Source organism: Amphiura filiformis, chromosome 2 (assembly GCF_039555335.1).
Source record: "Amphiura filiformis chromosome 2, Afil_fr2py, whole genome shotgun sequence".
Lineage (NCBI taxonomy): Eukaryota > Metazoa > Echinodermata > Ophiuroidea > Amphilepidida > Amphiuridae > Amphiura > Amphiura filiformis.
The window spans coordinates 8,576,261-8,602,107 of record NC_092629.1 but is presented as its reverse complement, the minus strand read 5'-3'; the positions used below and the strand labels follow the sequence as shown (position 1 = coordinate 8,602,107).

Here is a 25,847-nt window from a genome sequence, read left to right as displayed (position 1 = left end):
GACTAATAATCTTACACAGACAAGAAACACATTTATTTTATTCTCCAGGTATAAAAATACAATAGCATGGAATATTAATTGGAAAAATAATAATTCAATGGTGTTAAGACGGAAGAAAAACTACAAAAAATCCAACGACACAAATTATTGGGCGCCTCATTAGGTGACAAAAATTAGGCAACATTGATTGGGTCAAAGGTTGCAATGACATGGCTTTCGGATGTAATATCAGGTGATGTTTTGCGTGTAGTAATGGCATTATTTTGACGTTTATTCTAAGCTTTACTGCCTTCTAAATGCAGAAATTAAATCCTAATCAAATCATGCCTAAGAGAAGGAAACTCCCAGTGGTGAAGAAAAAGGCAAAAGACCCACACGCGACGGTAAGTTTTGTGTTAAATATCTCTTCCGATTAGCGTTTTTGAGTCCAATTCATGAATTGCAATCAACAACATGATACAGTACTTACATACATTGTACAATGATACATGTACACATTACACAATCTCATGTTATGATACATGGATGATACATGCATATCCAGTCTGGATACCAAGGGTGAAATTCAGGGGTAACACTAGGTTTTAAAACCAGGGGTTCTCAGCAGTGTTTACTCAGTCTAAGAGGCCGTATGTGACTATCAGTCTCAATTTTGAAATTTATTTTTGGCGCACACAAATTTGCAGTGCTGTATTAAAATTAGTCAATTTGGGGAATTACCGAGCCAAAATTGGGCCAATTTGTCAAGAAAATGTTTCATTTGGCGCACCCAATTTCCAGAGAGAGTGAACACTGGTTCTCAGAACCAGGGGTTCCTGGTGTCGAGTCTGGTGTAAGCTGTAGCTCCACATCCAGCTTTTCATCAGCACTGACACTGTCCCTGTATATATTTTTGCACCTGTCTACATCTTCATGTTATACAAATGTAATTCATTAATTGTTCCTACCCATGCACACACGCAGTGCGTTTTCCTCAGCCATCTGAGGCAGCACTTTTAAGGAAGGAAGGGTTCCCAGAACCAGTCCAGGGTTCTCAGAACCCCTAGCCCGGGGTACTTTAATGTTACAAATGCAGACTCGCTCGCCAGTTCTACGATACCGTCAGTGTTTTAGCTAGCCACCCGTCTGGCCGTCATTTTAGATGGGGAGTTTGCTCCTGGGACGGGCAAAATTAATGCCTTTGACAGATGCTATATGGGCCATTCTTCAGAAAATGAAACTAATTTGAAAAAAATCAAATTGTAGGTATCATTTATTTGTAAACTTTTTTGTGACAAGTACAGTTCAAAGTTTTAAGAACTGTAATTTTCATGAAAAATTAATCGCCGAACACCCTAATTTGCATAAATTAACATAATTGTTAGTTTTGGGTCTAAAAGTAAGGTTTTGGGGCCATTTTAACACTTACTGCAGTTTTAACTTATTATAATTGTGTTTTTTTTTTTTTTTTTAAAATATGCTGTTATGACGCCAGTTAAACAAATCAGAACTGTTGAAAATTTTTTCAAACCACAACAATCGCGTAATTAACAATTTACAAATTAATTGGTTTTGTATGTCACACACGTGACCAAAAACATGCAATTGTTTTTACCATCAGAAAAGATTTTATTAACTGAACTTCATATTTTATGTCAAAAGGTAGACTGATATACCCTCCATTCCAGCTTCCTAAATGGAAATTATTATTCTTAGTTTTTACGTACCGGTAATTCATGATAATTAACAAGTCACACACGTGACCGGGGTCATGTGTGTGACAAGTTTGGTAACGTGTGTGACGTACAAACTCCGCCATGGAATTCCATTAAGAGCACCCTATGATGTTGAATTTTGGTATCAATGTATAGCTATGGGTCTCCTCTATCCACTGACACCAAAATAAGTACTCAACATTTTTGATACCTTGTTGCTATGGTATCATTTTGTGGTTGTGTCCTCACAAATGTGATTTAACCTTGATTGTACACACAAATAGGCTAAAGATGGACTTTATGGAAGAAAAAAAATCCAAACATGTAATTTTTACCTGATTTTTAGTTGCCATATGGTCATGTGTCTTATGGTGGGGCACATTTGCGTTACAAGCACTGATTTTGATCATTTGTCCTCCTTTTCACTAAAATTGATACATGACTAAAACTATACATCTCACACCAGCAAAACTATACATTTTTGGAAAGCTTATGTTCCAAGGAATCCAAATATGCAAATTTGAAGTTGGTATACAGGGTGCGTAAGAAAATATATAGGGTGATATCATGAAAAAATTAAATTTTACTAGTAAATTGATTATTTACTGCATTTGCTACTGATATGGAATACCTCAAATGAAATCTAATTTTGTGACAGGCGACACTATGCGCTTTAATAAAATGTATACTTTTGCTATGTTATGATTGACCAAAGTGGTGATACAGGGTGCGAAAATATACGTAACGTCATGCACAAAATGTTGATTACATTTTTGAAAATATTTTCTTTAGAGTGTATCCTACATTTATTTTAACTGCATATTTAGATTCCTGGGGTAAAAAGCTTTCCAAAAATGTATAATTTTCCTATCTTAGGGTGTATAATTCTTAAGATACAACAATTGAAAGCCAAAACGCATGTTGTGACTGAAAATTTTGGCATTTATGTGTGTAAGTGAATAGTAAAAATTATGGTTCTTGTGACTTGCAGTTCTCAGTGAATACTTGTAAACATGATTAGATGAAATTAATAGCTGAATATGAATAATGAATGAACAAGCTATCATTTGAGGTAGGGTGGTCACATGAAAATTTCAAACCCACCCCTGGAATTGCTTTTTCTGTCAGGATTGTTCCTGCTGCAAAATGATTTAAAAAACCTCATGAATCAACTCAATCGGACAATCCGTTGCGAAGATACAGCCTTTTAAAGATTCACAAAATTGGCCATTTTTAGGAAAATCCTGATTTTGTCATAAATTTGCATATTCACAGAGCGATAATTGTGGGAATAAAGCCAAAGAAGGCACGAGATGTATTGCTTTTTGTTTATTTAATGTTCATTTATGCAAATATTAAAAATCCAGGGTCATAATTGCTATATTTGCTTCTTTACAACATTTTTAAACTGGCTGAAATCACAAAAATAACTCTTTTGCCAGGACTTTTAAGGTAAATATATGTGATTTTCACCGTTGAGGGCGCTATTATGTGCCAATTTTGACCTTCAAATGCCTGTATTTCCTAAACTACACAACCAAATTGTCTGATTTTTGCACAGGATTTTGCTCTGAGGGTCTAGATTGTAAAACTGAATATAGCATAATTGTACATCTTTGGGAAAATAGTTTTATTTGATGACAAAAAATTATTTTGTGCGTAACTTTTTTATGCGTGACCGTACAAAAATGCTATATTCACCTTCATTATGAGCAGAATATTTTCTATCTAGTTAGGTAGTCGGGTTTGCACAGAAGTTACTAGGAGACAAATTATATGGAATTCAAAATGCCCAAAAGTTTTCCAACTGCTGCAGAATCTGTTACATTTTCACCATACATTGTACATTTGTGTATGTAGGCAGGGGTACACACAATAGCTAGCATTGTGGCCACCCTATTTGAGGTATGATTTGCATGTATAGCACACAATTTGACAATGATATAATTAAAATTAAAAAAGATATCATGTCTTCAAAGCATTTGCCATAGAGATTGTACATGCTCCTCTACCACTTATCCTCTACCACTTATCCACCAGGTTTATCTTCGTTAACATTTTAATATTTTTCACTAATTTACAAATTCAAATTCCAAATTGTGAAACATATTTGAAAATTAGAATAATCAAGCTGTATAATGAGCCCAAACTTGATGCAATTGGACCAAGAATAACTTTGTGACAACAAGTTAAATCAGAAAGGGGAGAGAAAAATGTAACGCCACCAGGTATTTTGTGGTCCCACCATAAGGCACATGACCATATCAAAGTAAATCACAAAATGAACCTAAACACAAAGTTTTAGCTCAACATCACCTGAAATATTCTTAAAAGAGCAAAAACTGACCCATGTTTTACCCCTACCCCTAAGAATATGGATTTCTGTGTCACCATCCGGTTATTTCAGTTTTAATGGAAGGTTTGTATGAAGTGATTGTTGACATGACACCACTGTTTTTCCCTAAACAATACATTTAGTTGGTTATAGGGCATATAATAAATAAATTTGGAAACAAATTTGCTTATTATTAAATACTTTAAATGTTCACCCAAAAGTTTGGTAACGTGTGTGACATTCAGGCGAACAAAACCAAATGTCACACACGTTACCAAACGTTTAGTATCAAACCCTCAATTAACACAGCTAGGCATGAATGTTTCTTGTCAATGTTGGTGTCATTGTAATTGCAAGATATCAATGCTTTACTACATTTGGTATGAATATGTAGGTCCTTTAAAATTCACAGAAATTTAGAAATGAATTTTAAAATCCAAAAACTTGCATCCGTCTGATGTCACACACGTGACCGACCCTTTGTTGACCCCTGACACGAAAAAAGTCGAAAATAACACAACGTAAAAAAAAAAAATTAATATTTTTGAAAAGTATAGATATTAGTGTAACTATCATGCAAAAGATATGGTGTTATCTGTTTTATTTATAAAGCAGGCATAGGAGCATAAGTGTGAAATACCCTAGTTATGTCACACACGTGACCGAAGAATGGCCCATATTATAAATTGTATGTGTTGAGAAGCTAATTGACCTTTTTAGTAAACCAGATTTGTACAACAAGTCAAGGCCATGTATCGGCACATATTTGAACTCTTTGAACCCCCAATGGGCTATAGACATCTGGTAAATGTTTTAAAAGGTCAAATTAGGACAGGCAATTTTATTCAAATGACGGGCAACCCTCAATTTCTAGCTAAGACCCTGCATAGTGCATACCGTACCTACATACATGTACGGCTAAGGACTGGCTCACACCATTTTGTCGGTCTATGGAAAATACACACTTAACGGTTTGCGCAGATCAGATATTCAAAAAATTTCTTCAAAATTTCATCAAAGGTATATAAAATTGGTACCCACCTTAAATTGTGCTTGCTAAATCAAGACTCGGTTGAAACAAAATTAAGGATCAAATTTTAGTGTCCAAAAAGGCAAAATTATCGTCAAAGTTCTGCCGAATTATCCACCCTTGCGAAGAGTGCAGAATTGGTATCGGGAATAAAAATATCCGATCTTTGCGATCAAAAACTCAAAATTACAACTTTGGACGTACTATTGGCAAAAGACATTATTGCCAAACAATATAGAATAGAACATTTGATGTCAACTTGTCAAAATATTGAAGAAATGTGCTCCCTATAACTAAACTTGTGGTAGTAGGCAAAATAATTCCCATTCAAACGCAGAAACTGAAAGTGCATAACACAGACTAGGGATACTCACACCCGTGCACATATGGCTCCGTCACTACGATTTCACAGGCCTTCTCCATACGAAGGTCTGAGATGTCTACCTTAAGGTGGTATTGGATGCATTTTCTAGAAATTAGGAAATGCTTTGAGCATGTTGTTAACAGATTAATTGAGTAGGGTAAAGTACACTGATCAATATGCCTTTTGTTTGGAGCAAATCGGACATACGGTTTCCATAATAATATGTTCTAATGTATTATAAAGTGAAGCCGCCCTCTAATTTGCATATTTGCATAATTAATGAGCTAATTTGCATAAATGCTTTTTTTTTAAATTTCGGGTACCCGGGCAGGGTATTTCCTGCCCGGGTAATGTAATCTCGGGCGGGTACCCGCTAGCCCGCCCGAAAATGCCAGCCTTATTAGTTACTAACAGCGTTTCTGATTGGTCGATAGTACGCTGAAGGTACCGTATTTCTCTGACCAATCGGGAAAATGAAGTCAGATTTCTAGCAACCAGATAATGTATAAAAGCTGATGTTATTGGCTGAATATGTAAGCTTACGTAGGGGTATTAATTCACAACAAACTATTGTGTATACTGTGATTGATAGCTGGGTTACGATGCTCAAAATAGCGATCGTGTTCAAGATTTTCGATTTTAATTTTCCACAATTTTTCGGAGTTTTAACCAGTACTTGTTAATGATTTTATAATGAAGGGGCAGGGCTGGCAGGCTAGGGCACCCACGACAACTTCATTAGAGGGCACGGCAAGTGACTGCCGTCGGTAAAGTATTTTGAGGGCATTACGGCAATGGGGGGTGGGCACCCACGGCAATATGTCGTCGGTGCCGTGGGTTAATTCGAGGGCTGATTGCAAGTCGCATGTACGAGTTAAAAAGCTATGCTTAAAACGATAAAATATGACATTTCATTGCAAATGAGTTCAAGTTTAGGCCAAATATCATGATATTTATAGAATTACTGGAGTATTTTGACTATAAAAGATAATGGGCAAGTTTTTTTAATTTTTTTCATCTACGGCCTTGTATGTATTTCACCGATGACATATATCTCATTCTCTACACACTACATGTACCTGTGAAGCATTTCTTTTCGATCCCTAGAATTAGAAATTACCAACTATTAAACGTACATATGTCGTCACTCGTCATTCAGTACTGCAATAACTCATCAGTCATTCTAGACAATATCGCAATCTGTGTAATTATGCTGGCGATGTGTATTTTATTTTAATTTTAAAATTATGTTACAATGCTGTACGGCGACTTCACTTCAACATTTATGTTACAAATGTTGCATTTTATACTCATAATTTCTGGACGGGTTGTAAATAGTGGCAGGGCTCGAAATAAGGACGGCCCAAGGGCCCTTGGCTCCCAAAAATCAGTGAGGGCCTGCAAAAGACATATCCGGCAGAAATTCTGGCTTATTTCGAGGCCTGAATATTGGAGATGGAAGCTTTTATTTTTCTTTCACATGTTTTAATTTTTCTGCGCGCATGAAAACCCCTGACCTGGTATGCAAAAATGAATATACATATGTATGCGCTCAAACTTAAAAATATACGCTGTACACGCAGAAACGCAGGTTAGCGCGACCCCTGGTGAAATTAAGTGGGAGACGGGAGCCGTTTGGCCCTCTGAAATGGCCCCTGGTTCCATCTCATTTGTAGTTGACCAGGGACACTTTTCTCACTAAAACTGGCCCCCTGGATAGGGAACCAAAAATTCAAAACAACTAATGCTTAATTTATCTAACTCATCCAGCACATCTTTATTTGTATTGGCCCCTCCCTTGGTAATTGGAAATGGCCCCTGGTTCCTCCAAATCTTGGTGAACCAGAGGCCAATTTTTAGCCGAAGTGGCCCCTGGTACAAGCTCCCTTATTTTCACCTGAGACTATGTATAATAGTCCCAGATTTTCACCCTTGCTGGACACATCACACTTCATGTGTAGGGGTTTAACACCTTTCACATTTAAGCCACCGTAAAATGCACTATCCGTTTAGGAAAATCACTAACCGTTTAAACATAAAACAAAAAACAAAACAAAAAACGCCCATTATTCATTATTCCCATAGAGGTATGCTAGAAATAATTTTCAGCAAAATCTGAGGGGGGTGACCTGCCAACCCATTGGTTGATCTGGCATGTTATGTAAAAAGGCCTATGATTAAATTTATGTTGCTAGATTACCAGTACTTGGTGGTACATGTATGAGGATATTTCTGGAAATTAGGAAAAGCTCTGAGTCTGAGCATGTTTTCAATAGAATTAAATTGAGTAGGGCAAATTACACTGATCAAATGTCTTTTCAAGGACATTTACAGCTAAATTTTGCATGAAAACAGGGATAAATTTAGCCATTAAAAATACCTCTTTTTTGCGTTTCAAGGACACTTCTACTATTTAGCACCCCTTTAAAAAAATATTTTAGGGATCCCACAAAAACACATTTTTGGATGTATTTTTTTTTGTAAAGAGAACTCTGCAAGTCCTTTAAAATAGATGAGATTATAAAAGAACAGTACCGGTACATACATGTACATGTAGGCCTAATAGGATTTGTTTTATTTAAATCGGATTTTTTTTTAAAATCAATTTTTTAAATTTTGATTCTAAGAACTGCTATACCCCATGATAACTTTAGTCAAAAGAGTACCAGTGGAATGCTAGTCATAATTATACACAATCCTACCTGGTATTTACAAAAAATCAAAACATGGTTTTACATGTGAAAATTTCAAAGAAAAAATTTGGTAAAATCATGGGGAACATACCTGTTGAATTCTGCACCTTGAAGATGATTCTTAGCAATAGATAAAGTGACATCATAGAGGTATTTTAATTGTATCCAAAAGTTGTAGAAACATTTTAAGAACAAAGTAAAAATACATGTAAATGTGTTGGGCAACAGGGAATACAAAAATAAGAGAGCTTGAACCAGGGACCGCTTCAGCAAAAAAATGGGCCTGGTTCACCAAGATTTGAAGAAACCAAGGGCCACTTCCATTTACCAAGGGGCCAATAAAAATGAAGATATGCTGGATGGGTTTAAAAAAGCACTAGTTGCTTTGAATTTGATACTTTTTGGTTCACTATCCAGGGGGCCAGTTTTGTGAGAAAAGTGTCCCCTGGTCAACTACAATTGAGATGGAACCAGGGGCCATTGCAGAGTTTCTGGGGGCCAAACTGCTCCTGTCTCCTGGGGAAAGATCATGTGAACACATACATGCAGTTAATGGTAAGTGACAACACTGGGGGGCACATTTTGTAAATAAAAAACATAGTACTCTGATTATTAAACAGAGGATGCAAAAAAGTGTAATTTATTATGTATTTTGTTTTTTGTTCCTTGTACAGGGCATGGGAGAACCAAGCATATATCATGCACTAGTCGTAATCTTTCTAGAATTCTTTGCCTGGGGGCTTCTTACAAATCCAATGCTCACAGTAAGTGCAGAGATTCTTTGTGAACTTTTTTCTGAAACATAGACATTGTGAAACTGAATTCTGAAACCATGTTGTTGTTATTTTTAAAAACAAAAGTGGTTTAAAAACTACAATACAAAGTACATACATTGACTGCTCAGTGCCAAAAGTGGGTAAGTGCAATAGCTGCCCTGTGAATTTACACAGAGTATATTGTACTCATCTAGTTATCTACATATGGCAGCTGTACATCCATTTTGCAGCTATTGCACTTACCCATTTCTGGCACTGAGCAGTCGAGATGTCCTTACTAATATATCTAGTGGTGTGTGTCCTCGTTTGACACATAAACATACGTGCATTATTAATGACACAATCTGATGCACTTAAACCAAAGTGGGACATTTTAAAATTATTACTAATCTTGGCTGGAAAGTTGCATCCATTTTCTGTGTTTTACTTTTTTTTTCTCCTATAAATATAATATTTATATATCTCCATTTTGTTACCGACTAAGTCTGATTGGATCATATCATATTACAGATCATATTACAGGAAACCATGTCTTGAATATTGACAGTTCAGAAAATGACTCAATGAATTATGATGAATCATACATCAAAGTCAATAGAAATGAAATCCAAGTCTGTGTGCTGATTCATGCTGGACAGGTTAAGCTCTGCATTTAACTTAAGACAATTTTACTTTTTAGGAAGTTGTCAGAAAATACTGAAAAAAATTGAGTCAAAATGTTCTTGGTACATTATGATTTAGGTGCACACAAAATAGAAACAAAATGGATATATATGTTTTTAAGTATGTATGTAGAAAACTTGATGGCCTATATCTCAGGTATATTTCATTGTTTGGCAATTTAAAAGGTTGAAACCAATAACTGAGGAAAATGAATCATTGTATAGAAATCCATTCCTAAAAGTTGACAGAATTCAACTCTCACCTACTTCCTGGGTCCTGTTTCAATTTAAGGACATGTCTTAGGACTTGTCGCAAGTCTACTACAAATTACAGATTCAGGATCTGTGTACAAATCAAGACTCAATCCTGAGGACTTGTAGCAAGTCTATAACAAATCACAGATCCATGATCTTTGTACAATCAAGACTCGAGAGTCAGTCTGTTGTTGGAACAGCAGCAGAATTTATAAAACTTGCCATTTTGCCGATGGGAATTATATATAATAAACATTTTATTCACCAGGTTCGCCATTTGCAAAGGATAAAGGAGACAAGTAGAAAAAGTGATCCCACCTGGGAATCAAACCCATGGCCAGGTCTTCAGGTTTACAAGACCATTACCTTAACCACTTGGCCACGGCAGCTTGGTGATCAGAGGTGGAAAAAATGCAAAATTTCCCGGGAATATAAAAAGCGTTGTTCAATATTTCCTAGCAGAGGTGGCTGCCACGTTTTGCGGCGCACAGGGGTGTCTGAGGGGGGATGTGGCCCCTCATAAGTTCAAGCGTATAAAAAATTGTGATTTTTAAGAACTTGCTCAAAATGTCCTGCTAGCAGTACACATTTCCTGGGCATGAGATTGCCAAATTACCCACTTTTTCCCAGCGTGTTTGTGATTAGGTATTTATAGCCCTACATTGTAGCCAGTGTCCGAAATAAGGAAAATATGGAGGTTGTCCCGAGGACAACTAAATCATAAATTCTGCTTGTCCTCAAAACATTTTGGTTGTCCCCAAAATGTGTCATGATTTTAGAGGTAATATTTAGTGATTATCCAGGGATAAGTACATAGCTCAATATGGTTGTCCCCGGTGATTTTTGGACAAGAGGACAAGAGGATAAGTGCTTATTTCGAACACTGATTGTAGCTACTACGGGCTACTTGTGGGAAGGAGATAAGTTTAAGTGACCGCTTATAGGTTCAAATTGCAACCAGCTTAATCACGAAGTTCCTGTGGCCAAGTGGTTAAGGCACAGGTCTTGTAAACCTGCGGTCCTAGGTTTGATTCCCAGGCAGGATCCATTTTTCTACTTGGCTCCTTTGCATCGACAAACCTGGTGAAATGTTTATTATGAAAAAGAAAAGTACATGCAAAACAGATATTTGTACATTATTTGTTACATTTGGCAAAAAGCACAGGGAAATCCAATACCCAATAGTGCTCAATATTAAAGGGAAGCCCTACATAAAAAGCAAACAAAAAATAAATTTTCTTATGTTTGCTTTCCCTCCAGTGGGAGTTTTGAGGTGGGTCGGTCAGAAAAATATTTAAATTTTTTTTTTTTAATGAATCACTACTGTATTGGCCTGTAGGCAACGAACATTGGTCTGTTTGGTCATGTAGAAAGATGCATCAATATTTCATTTCAGACCTTCAATATGCAAGATACACCATAGAAATTGATTCAATTAGAGTGACTGCATACAGGCATAAGACGCTAAATTATTGGATGGGTACAACATGTAGTTATAAATGTTATAATGAGTTTACAGTCATAACAGTTATATGAAAAGAAAAATGTTGTTGGCCAAATATGGGTTTGAAATGAAATTTAGACACAGGAAAGGTAATAAAAAACTATTAAAATTATAAACTAAAAACTAAAAAAGAAAAATTATAAAATGGCCGACCGTGATTTTGCCCAATTTTGGGTCGGTGGAGGGCAAGCAAACAATTTTTTTGCCTAATAGCTGACATATTGGATTTATTTACAATGTGCTTGTCTTTTTCATTTTAGGTTTTACATGAAACATTTCCTCAACATACATTTCTAATGAATGGACTCGTACAGGGAGTCAAGGTAAGTCATTTTTGTTGTTGTTTATGACAGCTTAAACCCACTTCACCTATAAATTCCTGTATGATTATTGGAAATAATTCTCTGACCTTGGTTAAAAACCACATCTATGCCCAATCACATCATAAATATTGGGAAGTGCTAACTACGTATACCAAATACTTCCTGGTGTACATGCTATCATCAAGTACAGGCTCATTGAACTTGAAAGTAAACAAACAGTAAATATTTGTAATGTTTTTTTCACCCCATTGAGCTAAAAAATAGAATGTCAGATGATTTTGTGCCACCTACTCTTCAACAAGTTCAGTCTTTATTATTTTTATGCATGTCTAATCAAGCATGAAAAGTCAACATTCAGGGTTTTCACTGTAAAGGTGCTTTGTGTTGGTTACTGGAGTGTGCCACCATTTTCTTTCCACCGTGGCAGGCCTAGATATCATGACCTTTTCCAGCTCGTTTAATATTTCAATATCTTTTTTTTTTCCAATACTTGAGATTACCCACCAAAATTAATTTTTTGCTTGCAAAATTTAGCAATGTTTCTGGAGGATGTTGTTGCAATAATTTTTCCTTTAAAACACAATCAAAATTGGTTTATATACATGTATGTATGATCATTTTAAAAGTCTATAATTTTATTTTACTTTAGAAACTTTTAAAATGTCCATTTATTTCAAAAGTTAGTTTTGATTGTAAAAATAGATTCCCACCTCCTTTTGATCGGTCTCCACAGGAAAACAGTAAGTGCTGTAAATCAGAGACTTGTCTTTTTTTTTAAATCTTTTTTTATAATGACTTGGTATACATGTCATTTGATTGAAATTTTATTCTGAGAGAGTATTATAGTATGGGAAACTTCTGAAATTGAATTTTGCACATTGTTTTGTAATTTTAATATGAAAATTGATACATAGTTTTCATGTCATACTCTATTATTTTGATATCATTAATAGAGTATGACATGAAAACTATGTATCAATTTTCATATTAAAATTACAAAACAATGTGCAAAATTCAATTTTTTTTTTTTTAGGTCAACCATGATCCTAGCATTTAGGTCTAGGTCCAGAGACACTACAAAACCGAAAAAAACTTCTTTTAAAAAAATTTTTTTTTTCGCAATTTGGTACCGGTTACCGCGCCGAAAAATCTGGTGGTACCGGGCACAAAATTACCGAAAATCACACCCCTATAAATTCCTGTATGATTATTGGAAATAATTCTCTGACCTTGGTTAAAAACCACATCTATGCCCAATCACATCATAAATATTGGGAAGTGCTAACTACGTATACCAAATACTTCCTGGTGTACATGCTATCATCAAGTACAGGCTCATTGAACTTGAAAGTAAACAAACAGTAAATATTTGTAATGTTTTTTTCACCCCATTGAGCTAAAAAATAGAATGTCAGATGATTTTGTGCCACCTACTCTTCAACAAGTTCAGTCTTTATTATTTTTATGCATGTCTAATCAAGCATGAAAAGTCAACATTCAGGGGTTTTCACTGTAAAAGGTGCTTTGTGTTGGTTACTGGAGTGTGCCACCATTTTCTTTCCACCGTGGCAGGCCTAGATATCATGACCTTTTCCAGCTCGTTTAATATTTCAATATCTTTTTTTTTCTTCCAATACTTGAGATTACCCACCAAAATTAATTTTTTGCTTGCAAAATTTAGCAATGTTTCTGGAGGATGTTGTTGCAATAATTTTTCCTTTAAAACACAATCAAAATTGGTTTATATACATGTATGTATGATCATTTTAAAAGTCTATAATTTTATTTTACTTTAGAAACTTTTTAAAATGTCCATTTATTTCAAAAGTTAGTTTTGATTGTAAAAATAGATTCCCACCTCCTTTTGATCGGTCTCCACAGGAAAACAGTAAGTGCTGTAAATCAGAGACTTGTCTTTTTTAAAAATCTTTTTTTATAATGACTTGGTATACATGTCATTTGATTGAAATTTTATTCTGAGAGAGTATTATAGTATGGGAAACTTCTGAAAAATTGGTTTTGAACTGTCATGGAATGACCCTTTTACAATATCTTGAAGCCTTCATAGATTTCTATTTATAGTATTGATAACATGATTGTGTCTCTCTTTATTTTATCTACCAGGGTATTTTGTCATTTCTAAGTGCGCCCCTTCTAGGTGCTCTGTCTGATGTGTGGGGGCGCAAGTCATTTCTACTTCTCACTGTTTTCTTCACATGTATGCCAATACCACTGATGAGGGTCAGCCCATGGTAAGTACAGTAATGAACTTTTATATGGCACTATATCAGGATGTAACTATAATAGCGCTATTTAATTTGAAATCCACACTACCCATGTGGAAGATTTTGGATATATCTTCCACAGAGGGAGTATGTTTTTCAAATGTAATTGGTCAGGGTTAATCATTTTGAAACTTTATACCCCCTGTGTTATAGCTTTACCTGTATATATCTTCCACAACTGGAGTGAATATTTTACATGGAAGTTACCCAGTTGTCTGTTCCATTTGAAATCCATACTTCCACTGGGTAGTGTGGTTTTTAAATGGAATAGCCCATTACATCAGTAGCAATTAACCTCTTTTTGCTGAATTTGCCATTTTATTATTATACTTAGTTCTTTGGGTTGATATGGTGAACACAATTTTAATATTTACCTACATGTAGTGTAGCCAGTGCAGTGATTGCACAGAAACATAGAAGAAGAAATTGGTGTGGTGGGTTTGGGAATATATCGACAGGATGGGCTGGGATGGGGTAAGTTATTGCTGAGTATAACAGGCCAAGGTTCTTATATATTCTGATCCAGGTGAAGATCTGTGAAAAATCTATCCATGATGTGAGAACATTACTCCCCATTCCAGAAAAATACAGCACTAATTATTTTGGATTAAAAACATATTTATCTTGTTTTGCCAAATGAAACATAGCTAAATCCTATTTTTCCGGAATCAAGCGTACACAATTACACACAACACAGCATGTTCCAATGAACATGGTGATGTTTTAAAATGGGTTTTAACCCCAAGTAAGTGTTTTACACATAATGTGAAAGCCACATGTTTAGCTATAATTCACAGAAAACCAAAGCTCATTTGAAGATTGATATCAGATGAAAAATGGTGGCAGGATCAATTTAGCAATTTTCTGTTTGAATGTTAATTGAAATTCTCAGAAAATTTCCAATACAGTGCATATATCATGTTTTATATGTGTGTGACACAATCAAGGGAAATGAGTCGGATGTCGCTATAAATATTGATTTTGAGATATCGGCACAGAAAGTGTTAAAATTTGTTTGTTTTATATTGTTTTTAGTGATTGACAAATTGATGTAACTTTGCAAAGAAAAGTCGTATCAACGTGGGGTTTTCAGTTTCAGAAAGCTCTAAGTGTCCTCTTTAGAAACATTCATTTTCGACCAGGGTCGACATGTGACTCATTCCCCTTGATCATGTCACATTATAAACATTCTGATTTCTGAGTAAAATTGATTCACGGATTGATGCAAATGGCCTGCGCTTGCACAACAATAATAGCTAAATTGGTCCTGCTACCATTACATACAGGTACATCCTGCTACCATTACATACAGGTACATCCAAGGACATACATGTATCTTTAAAAGTGTTCATCAAATGAACTATAGTTTCCTGGAAATGATAACTGGAAGATGTGGCTTAAAAATATCTAAAATGCTGAATGATGGTTGAAAACACATTTTAAAATATCACCACATTCGTTGGAACCTCTTTTTATGGGACAATCTGTAATGGTAGCTATTAATTGACACCCTACTTTAAAAAAAAATCCAAAGTATATTTTTGAAATTCTGATAAAAAACAACACTACATGTATGTATTCTTGTTATATTTGATGATATTGTTGCCTATGTACATGTATAGTAAATTGAGAAAAATGCAGACCATGGCACCGCTCCCGTGCCCTTATGCAACACTTTTGTTGTTGACTTTGACACATGTTTTGGCTGATTTTAAATACAAGATTATGTCGACATGATGTCGACGTCAAGATTGAATTATGTTGACATGGCAGCATGAAAAAACATAGATCTAGATAAACATAACAGTTGTTGCCTCTGAACTGGACAATTGCTCGTCTACCATATGGTTGATATGAGAATTTTATATTCTTTGTATTCTATTCACTTTCCATTTTGCCAGCAATGAAAGCTTACACAATACTACCAATCAATTTATATACAGGCAATAACAGAAATTACACAATACTACTTGATTGTATATGTGATTATTTCTAGAATTTTAGAGACTAATCAAAATGATGTGGTGGATGTCATAAATATTTATTAGATTTCCATGATAGTGGTATTGTTGCTCTGGTATCCATATGTTATGGAAAGTGAATGAGTAAAGGGGAGGAGAAAAGGTCGCATGTCATACATGTAAGTTGGGTATGCAAAAGGGTGGAGGTATTACACTTTTCTGAAAATTGCGATACAAATTTGATTGGCTTTCCATAACCCCACATATCCTACAGCAGTGGTTGATACCTCATTTTAAGCCTAATTTTATACTCTTTTAGTCGACTGAAGCATATAATTATATACATTAAATTGTTATAAATTTTAGATTATCTAAAAAGAAAATACAGGATTTTGGTTGGGTGATTGTGAGGGTGGTCACTCAAGTGCACATGTGACCAAAAAATGATTAAACATTTTTGAAGGGTGTTTTTTGGTGATCAAGCACATTTTTCAGCCGTTTGTGTGCCCGATAACATGATATATTTGACAAGTACATTGTATAGGAGGTACATTGATTCGAGAATTGGGGGGGCAAAGTGAATTTCTTGGGGGGGCAAAATCACACAAATTACAAAATTGCCGCAAAAAGCGGAAATTTACGTAATTTGGGAATTTTTGCCTCAAAACTGGGGGGGTAAGGGGTATTTGCCCTCAATATTTTTTTCCCCCCCCACTGCCACTGCCTGTGATCGTGACGGATGGGGATCTAGTGGTTGGCAAACTGCCTTGTTTCAATATAATCTACAATCCTCTTCCTTGCCAAATGCATGATATAAATGTATTTTCTGTTATCTCTTGCAGGTGGTTTTTGCTATAATCTCTGTGTCAGGTGTGTTTTCTGTTACATTTTCCATTGTATTTGCCTATGTAGCTGACATTACCTCAGATGCTGAGAGGAGTTCAGCGTATGGTCTCGTAAGTATGATACAGTACAGTGCAGTATGTTTCAATGCAGTGCAGTGCAGTACCAATGCAATGCATTGATAGACAAATGCAATTCACTGCAATGTTGTGCAGTGCAATGTGTTTCAGTGCAGTGCAGCATGTAATGAAATGGCAATGCACAAATGCAATGCTGTGCAGTGCAGCACCCAATGCACTGACAATGCATTGATGTACAAATGCGAAAAATCTTCACTTCAGTGTGCAGTGCAACACAGCACTCAATGCAATGGTAATGCATTAACGCACAAATGTGATTCACTGCAGTGTTGTGCAAGTGTTTTTCAGCACAGTGCAGCATGCATTCCTCACAATGTGTGCAGTGCAATGTAGTGTGTTTCAGTGCAGTGCAGAACCCAGCGCAATGCATTGATGCACAAATGCAATTCACTTCAATGCAATGCTGTGCAGTCTATGTGTAATGGGCTAACATAGACGAAATGCAAAAATTACTTCTGGGTCTGCCATTTTGAAAATTGGCCATTTGGCCATTGTAAAATGTTGTACGTTTGCAGTGATTTATCTAAAGAATGTGGAACATTATCACTCTAAAATTGATTTGGAAGTACCATTCATGCAAATATTGTTCATGAATAAAAAAATTTAGTATTAGCTTACTCACTTCGATATGGCATTTGGCCACATTTTTATTGAAAACATTATGGGGGCATTTATTAGAGCGGGGCATTTATTAAAAGCAGTACAGCATGTACGAAAACTATGTACCTGTACCTAAAGAAAAACAATTAAAACCACTTTTGCAGCCACTCAAGCAAACAAAAATTATATAAATGAAGCAACTTGAACATGAAAGTCTATTTCTTTATCATTATTTTCACAGGTTTCAGCTACTTTTGCAGCTAGTTTAATAACCAGTCCTGCACTAGGCACGTATCTAGGCGCCATATACGGCGATAATTTTGTCATATTTCTAGCCACGGCGGTTGCCTTATGTGACGTCTTGTTTATATTAGTAGCGGTGCCTGAGTCTCTACCGGAGAAAGTACGGAAGGCGTCATGGGGTGCTTCAATATCATGGGAACAAGCTGATCCTTTTGCAGTGAGTATAGCAGCCAATGGGCTATTCCAGTTGAAATCCATACACCCCCTATGGAAGACATGACCATAAGCTTCCACACAGGGAGTGTGGATATCAAATGGGGTTACCTGAATGGCCGAGTTCATTTAAAATCAACACCAACTGTGTGGGAGATTAAGTTTATGTCTTCCATGGAGGGTGTATGGATGTCAAATGGACAAGTCCAATTCGGGCTGTTTCGTGGGTATATACAGTCCGAGTCGTAATGATCAAATTCATGTTGTTTTGATACTGATACATGCACACAAGCTAGCCCAAGTTGAGTGCCGGGTAATTGCACTATCCAATTAAAGCATTGGCTCAGGGCGCAACAATATTTTTAGTGATCGGGAATTAAGCCCTAAAAAAAAAAATTGTGCTCTTTTATGATGAAAAAATTCATTTGTCTATTTGTTTTTGTGCCGGGCGGCCAGCGTCATTCTCGGACAGACCGTCCGGTGCCACCCACCATAGCTACAACCCTGTTGCACGATGCACAAAGTGATCAACATTGATGGCAGGATCATATGGGGTATTAAGGTGGTTTTAGATCACTCGCATTGTAAATAAGTAGTATGAACATATCCATCAAAAGAGTGAATACTGAATTGCAATATCGATGCTGCGAACTTAGACAAAAGGGAGGGAGTGAATATACCCTCTGAATGTTATGCCAACCTTTTTGCTAAATTTTAACAACTTACTTAGACATCGGTTGTCCAGATTAACAAATCATTTGCGGGGGAGGGCATACTCAAGTTTGGTTTGGGTAGGGATGTTCTGCTGAGAATTTGAAAGTGGATCCATCAATATATCAATTTTCCAAGAAATTAGGACCCATCACTGTACCAAAAATCAAAATTTTTGGCCACATTTAATGCAAACTTAGGAAAAGGAATCATTGACGTCCTTGGTTGGTGGGTGTCTACGGTTATCAGGGTGCATATTTAGGTGTGTCCTTGTTTTCCAATTTTTACAACCACACACGCTACTCCAACATGCACATTCTGTTTTGAATATGATATTACCTTTGTTTATATTTTTATTCTTTGCAGGCATTAAGAAAGGTGGGACAAGACTACACAGTATTACTACTATGTATAGCTGTGTTCTTGTCATATTTACCAGAGGCTGGGCAATATTCATGTATGTTCCTTTATTTAAGAATGGTAAGTCAATAAAATTCTGTATAGTGTGAAATTCTCGCTAGGTTTCTATGTTCACGTTTTATGCGGTTAACTTCAGTCTCTTCCAATATTTCACAACTAATAGCTCAACCAATAAATGTGGGCTCAATTAATCCAAATTCACATAAAACATGGTCGTAGTTGAATTATGGGAACCTTCATATATAGACAAATCCAACGAGCTAAGTGATGTTCAGAATTCAAAAATGCCAATAGCTGCATCTTTTAGCTCAGATTTAAGACCTCATTCGTTGACATTGTAAAAGAAATAAAGACACGACGATCCAAAAACCCAAGGAAGATGCAAATATAAAAGTTGTAATTTGCCACATTACATGTCCTATTGATTTGTACACAAAGCGTTCGTGAACAAGAGAACTAGCGCCGTGCTTTCATTGATTAGCACGAAAAACTAGCATCATGCTTTCATTGATTAGAACACAAAAGTGCAACTTTTTATTTCGTATCTTCATTAGGTTTTGGATCACCGTTTCTTTATTTTCTCAACCAATTTCAACATATAAGGTCTTAAATCAGACCTAAAGAGTACAGGCATCGGCTGCATGTTTTAATTTTGACACATTTGTCTTTATTTAGGATATACAGGGGTGAACACAACTGCTACCTTCATTCTTTTGCTTACTGTATACAAAAGGAATATATTCATGCGTTGTTATTTTCGAGGTAGCAGCTTGGAGCGCAAAAAGCCCAAAAAATAAATGTAGCACAAACATTTCCTCTTTTACAGTATCTTGAGCTGCCCCTCGATTATGAGTCAAAACCTTGTTAAGCCCTAATTATCAGTAAAATTAATATTTTTGCTTGTTTATATTTTTTTCAGGTGGGAGGTTTTAAAGCAAATCAAATACCTGCATATATAGCATTAGTAGGAGTACTATCAGTTTTTGCACAGGTAAGTCTGAAGCTTTGTAAACATGGTAGCATTTTCTGTATGACAAAGCATTAATCATGCAGGGATTGTCACAATGAACCATAAATGTCCAATAATCATAAGTATGGTGATCAGTTGCATGTGTTGCAAAATGATACACATACTTGCAGTGGCATAGTCAGGGGGGCAGTGCCCCCTGCTCATCATGGACGTCAGTACAATTACAAGTTGTGCCCCTCAGCTTGCCTACGCCACTGCGGACTTGTGATCTAATTTGGCTCTGATAAGAGCCAAATAATAATAACAATAATAACTGCGCACCATCTATTTTGAGGTATTGTGGGAAATTGGAGGGTTTTGTTTTGGGCTGAGGTATTTTTCCAAGGGCGAATATCCGATATTTTGAACAAATCAAAATGGGATTTTATGTTATTTTATACCATAAAACGCTATTAAATATAAACAGTTTTAATTATTATAACCTGCCCTGCTAAAAAAAATCAACCGGTGAACTTGACATTAACGCCGACAACAAGAGCTACAAATCACAGAAGCGCAACGGGATCGTGTGTGCATTGGTGTAACGCTTAGCGTATACATGCACGTGTGTGCAGAAGTCTTTGTAGCGCGTATCTGTGACAAACACCGTGTTCCAGGAGTCATTTTGAGTTATTAATGACCTCACAATAAGTGCACGGTCAGGCAATCAATCTCTTTTGATTGGATAGCATATTAATGAGGTTATGAATATTCATGATAAAAAGGATGTTCTTTTGACTTTGAACAGTCTATAAATGGTTTGCAAATATAACTGGTCAGATACTAAAAAAATAAGAATATGTGTGCTACTTTCAAAAATTTACTGTAGAATTTTTAAAGTACTTTGGTGGCTGTAATGCAAAAAGTTTGAAAATGGCATTCATATGTTTTTACGTCAGAACACTTCATTCGTAGTTGCAAATAAAAATGTTTTGTTTTGATATTATTTCCTGTGCAGACATTACTACTAGGTACTTTAACAAGAAATATAGGGGCTAAACATACAATCATGGTAGGGTTAACATGCGAGATGCTGGAACTCATGTGGTATGGGTTTGGTTCCGAGCACTGGATGATGTGGGCAGCTGGGGTAATAGCATCGGTGTGTAGTATCAACTATCCTGCTATGAGTGCTCTGGTTTCATCAAGTGCCAATGCTGATAACCAAGGTGAGATATTATAGGCTTTTTAAAGCCCACCTTAAAAGGTGTGGGTTCTAATCTTTGCAGTGGAACTTTATGTGGTATGGCACACCAACATCGCCCGGTTAATAATTACACTATACAGCAAGAGACACTGAAATGAATACATGGGATCGATACACGTGGATGTGCTATGCGATTGATATTGATAAATCTTTGGATACTGGGTTTGAAAATGATGAATATCTCCCGTAAATGATTTCGTATAAAGAAACCAGATGTGGTTCCTTGCACTTGAATATATATTTTTAACAGATATGATAGTCGTTAGCTTGCGCTTTGAGATACTAGCTTGCATCTTGAGTCAAAAACTGACAATAATTTTGATTTATATGTGCCGAATTATATAGCGCAGTGTATAGGCCAATCGTGAAGGTAGTCTAAAACCATATGACCTATGGTGTACCATGCTTGACTAACACACAGCGAGGACAGTAACCGGGCTAATCGGGGCTATTGTCAGTAGCCTTAGTCAGATGTCCTTCGGCTCTTATGCGACACAAAACTATTAAACAGGTCGATATAAAAAATGGCTGTGCGTGGCGGTAGATTCAACCTACCATGGCGATTTCTGCCATGAAGATATCGAGGCGATGACACTGTGTATGGGTTCAGTACCGAGCACAGGATGATATGAGCAGCCGAGGAAACAGTATGCATGTGTTACGGTGTGTAGCATTATCTACTCTGCCATGGGCAGTGTTGGCAATCTTGTATCATCATGATACTGATACATGATGCTGATAACCAAGCAAGAGATTATGGGCTTTTAGGTGTTGGAACCACAGAATTAGAGAGGGAGCACAGGACTCGACCGCCATCTTGATACAAGCATGGAGCAAAATTAGGGGTATTCGGTTTCCCTCGGAATGCTCTCAATGCATTTGTTGTCATGCAAGCGACATAGATGATGGGGCACATTTGAGAGACACACTTGATGCGACCTCCATGGGAGTACCAAGACGCTTCAGATAAAATGCAGAATTGTTTTGTTCGTCTCCAGCACCATCGGCAAGGACCGAACACCCTCAATTTTCTCCCCATAGCTGATACTTTTGTACGTGGCGGTATAGGGAGTCTCCGTTCTCCTTCTCTAATTCTGTGGCTGAAACTCTTGTCTGGAAAGGCTAGAATAGATTGGGATGAGGCTAAGAGAAGTTTGGATCGTCTGGTGATCTGGTCTCATGTGCGAGATTGTTTGGGAAAAGTCGGATTGGGTTGGTATTTTTCGGGAATGCCAGGGTCGGGTGGAAAAATTCATGCCCCACAGGGCACTATTACCATATTCCATGGTTATCAGTATTCCATGTTATCATTAAGCCCACTGAGTTGCTAATGGATTGAATTTATTTTCCTTGGCAGGTGTCGTGCAAGGTATGGTTACCGGTATCCGTGGTTTGTGCAATGGTTTAGGACCAGCTCTCTTTGGTTTCATCTTCTATTTCTTTGATGTCAACCTAGATTTGCCAGACTCGGAAGATGTCGATGAAGGTGGTGCTGCCGAAATGCCTAATCCTATGGGAGCGGTAAGATATAATATTGTGTGATGGCAAGAAAGTTGTATGTGTAAAATCTGCCTTTTTGTCGTTTGAAATGTGTAGCAGTGTTAGGGATCAAATAGCAACATTTCATAGTATTTTTTTTGGGACCTTAGCATCGGACACCAAATTGCATTCTGAATATGTGACACGATCTGGTCCATGGGGGCCAAAGGCGGCAAATTTGAAACTGAGATACAGGTAAAAATGTGGAGTAAAAACAATAAAATACATAAGAAAATAGACATCAAAAAACTTCATAACTTTAGAACCAAGTATGCTAGACCTATGGTGTTTTCAGTAAATGATAGCCTATTGTATGTATAATGTAATAATTACAGTAACTCAATTTTCAAAAATGCCTTCTTTGGCCCCCATGGACCAGATCGTGTCACATATGAGGAATGTCCTTATGATATCAAACAATTTTGATTTTTTGAAATTTGTGATATGATAAAATTGATTATAAAATGTATATTTTTTATAGCAAATTATTAAAAATGTATGTGCTTTTTTACAGGTTTTGATATTTAACAGTTCTCAAAGTAAATTTGATAAATCTAATGATATGTGCAAAATTTCAAGTGTATAATCAGGTATTAACTGCTCCATTTGAAATTCACACTCAAATTTCCTCTTTGTGGAACATCATATCAGTTATCTCAACTTTTTTTGAGAAAAGTAAACTGTGGATCACGAAACTAAACACTCTCCTTCTATTACATGACCCCATCAATTTTCCAGCAAAAATAGATAAATTTCGCCATACGATGCGAAATTTCCATGCTATCTGGTGCAAGTAAGCTAACTATGGTCTATGCACACATGGTTATTGCCGCAATATGCCGTTAATGACATCGCAGAACCTGGACGTGAACCAGAGGTCGTTGATCCTAAGTTCATAGTTTGTCATACCGGCATGATTTTTAAGCTTGCCTAACATTTTGTTTCGGGAATTATTGTTGTAAAAAGACCTGTAATAAATGCCCCTATTTGAAAATGTCACGCCGGTGCATTTAATAGATTAACATGGTATTCAAAGACTTACTCTTGTTTGTTTTGTCATTGCAGAGGATAATAGCGGGACCACCGTTTGTGTTCGGTTCATTCCTAATCATCATCGCCCAGTTAGTCACCTACTTCATTCCAAACTCACACTCGGAAGCCAGTAAATCAACGAGCAGTACAACGGTTGCCAAAACGCATCTGTCGCCGCAGATGTCTCCGCGATCGTCAGAAGACTTTACTCCATTATTATTGGATATGGACGATATGAGTAAAGATGTAGTGGTAGTGGATTTACAAAATCCCTGACAACGGTGAAAAAGAGCAAAGTTTTTAAGGGGAGTTTCACGGGTATTGAGACAGATACAATTTGTTTGTTTCTTTTCGAACTGTGATGACAGCTACTGTGAAAGGAACTTTGATGTTAAGTACTCTGAAAAGAGAAGCATTTTAAAGGTGCAATGTTTTGTTGTTGTTTTAAAATTTAAATTGTGTCTACATTTTTTAGGCGGAATACCCGTCAAGTGGTCGCCTTGTGGAGATGTGTGTCTACATAATTTTCACCCTCCTGCAGTGTTATCGTATGTGGAAAATGCATGCAAGTTGTGTTTTGCAAGAGAAAGGAACTGCCAAACTGTATATAGAAAAAGAAATGTTTGAGCTGATCTTCTTCCTGTAATGTCACCTTAAAACAACGCTTGGTCATTGTTGTGGTTTTGCTGCAAGCGAAAAGAGCGGTAAAACATGTTATGTTGAAGATTTTTTTTTGTCTGTTGCGACAAATAATATTACAACTCGATGATGTCAGCTTGCAGCAAATGTCATTGTAAGTGAGAGGACCGGCAGTGTTGTGTGCAAAGGGGCCTGATATGAGGCCATGCCCCCCACTTTTGTCAGGGAAAACCACCCAGTTGGGGGGGGAAAATATGGGGCTACCAATTATGGTGAGAGAAGCGAGCGAAAAAGATTTGAATAGTCGAGGGAATTGAGACCGTGGCACCTCCATCTTTGAAAACCGGTACGCCACTGAGGACCGGTAAAATATTTTTGTGGCCATATTAATCTGCAAATGTCCCAAAAGCTTGGATTCATTTGTGGTGGAACATTATCGTCACAGGTTGGAGATGTTATTGTACAACAAAATTGGCCCAAATTGTGGTTTATTGTTTTTGCTTCAAGCAAAAGGGCAAGTACAATATCAAGTCGGGCAAGGACATTTCTAATTGGAATTAAAACACTGTTCAGACTGGCAAGTAGAATTTTAAAATTCTGCAAGGCCGTCTTGATCAGAATGTTTATAGTACCAAAGTGAAAAGTATTGTTGATGATATTCTATAGAGGGCTCATCTATACACAAATCCGACTTGACACATTCCTACACCTCACTGGAGGCCATAGCTGGGGCCTTCAATCCATTTTACATGATGCCAGTATCACAGGCTTGCAGTGTTTACCGCCCCATGACGCTTGGGCGCAAGTGCTACCGATGCGCTTTGCGATAGTGGGCGTCTTGGATGGCAATCAAAAGCGAACTATGCTAGATTGGCGGATAGTCCCCAGCTATGTCCGACTTAATCCTGACCATGACTTGGCTCGTCGGATTGTCTATAGAGGACCCATTGAGGTCACAATTTGGAATTCACACTCCTTGTGTGGAAGATTAAGATCATGTCTTCCATAGGGGTGAGGATTTCAACTGGAATAACCAATATCACTCTAAGGAAACAAATTTGTCTGAAATCAATATTTTGTATAATTTTTTTTCGTGATTATTCCTTTTGGGTGTGGTACTGTACAATGTGTATATGCAAAGCGATATAAATGACAGTATTTTGATACTTTACATTGTAATCTTAAACAAGGTATTTTGTGATAACAAAGACAGTTTATGAACTTTGACCCTGTTTACACTGTGCAAAGGTCAAATGTGAAAATGTGAAATTCTTTTATTTTGGAGATGTAAGTAGAAATATTCATCAGTAATAAAAGTGTATTAAAAATTGAAATTTTAATGCTGAAGAATTGGTGCAGAATATTTTCA

At 36.6% G+C, this 25,847-nt stretch overlaps 1 protein-coding gene across 1 annotated transcript; it reads left to right on the top strand.

The window, feature by feature from the left end:
* The first annotated feature begins 203 nt into the window (after positions 1 to 203).
* On the top strand, positions 204 to 24,448 carry LOC140145847 (hippocampus abundant transcript 1 protein-like). The gene is given in 11 exon segments (XM_072167533.1): positions 204 to 383; positions 8,791 to 8,880; positions 11,574 to 11,636; positions 13,761 to 13,892; positions 16,725 to 16,838; positions 17,707 to 17,925; positions 18,999 to 19,112; positions 19,972 to 20,043; positions 21,020 to 21,230; positions 22,626 to 22,789; positions 23,873 to 24,448. Coding segments are annotated over 11 exon segments (1,509 nt in total). The 5' UTR covers positions 204 to 296; the 3' UTR covers positions 24,116 to 24,448.
* Positions 24,449 to 25,847: the final 1,399 nt, after the last annotated feature.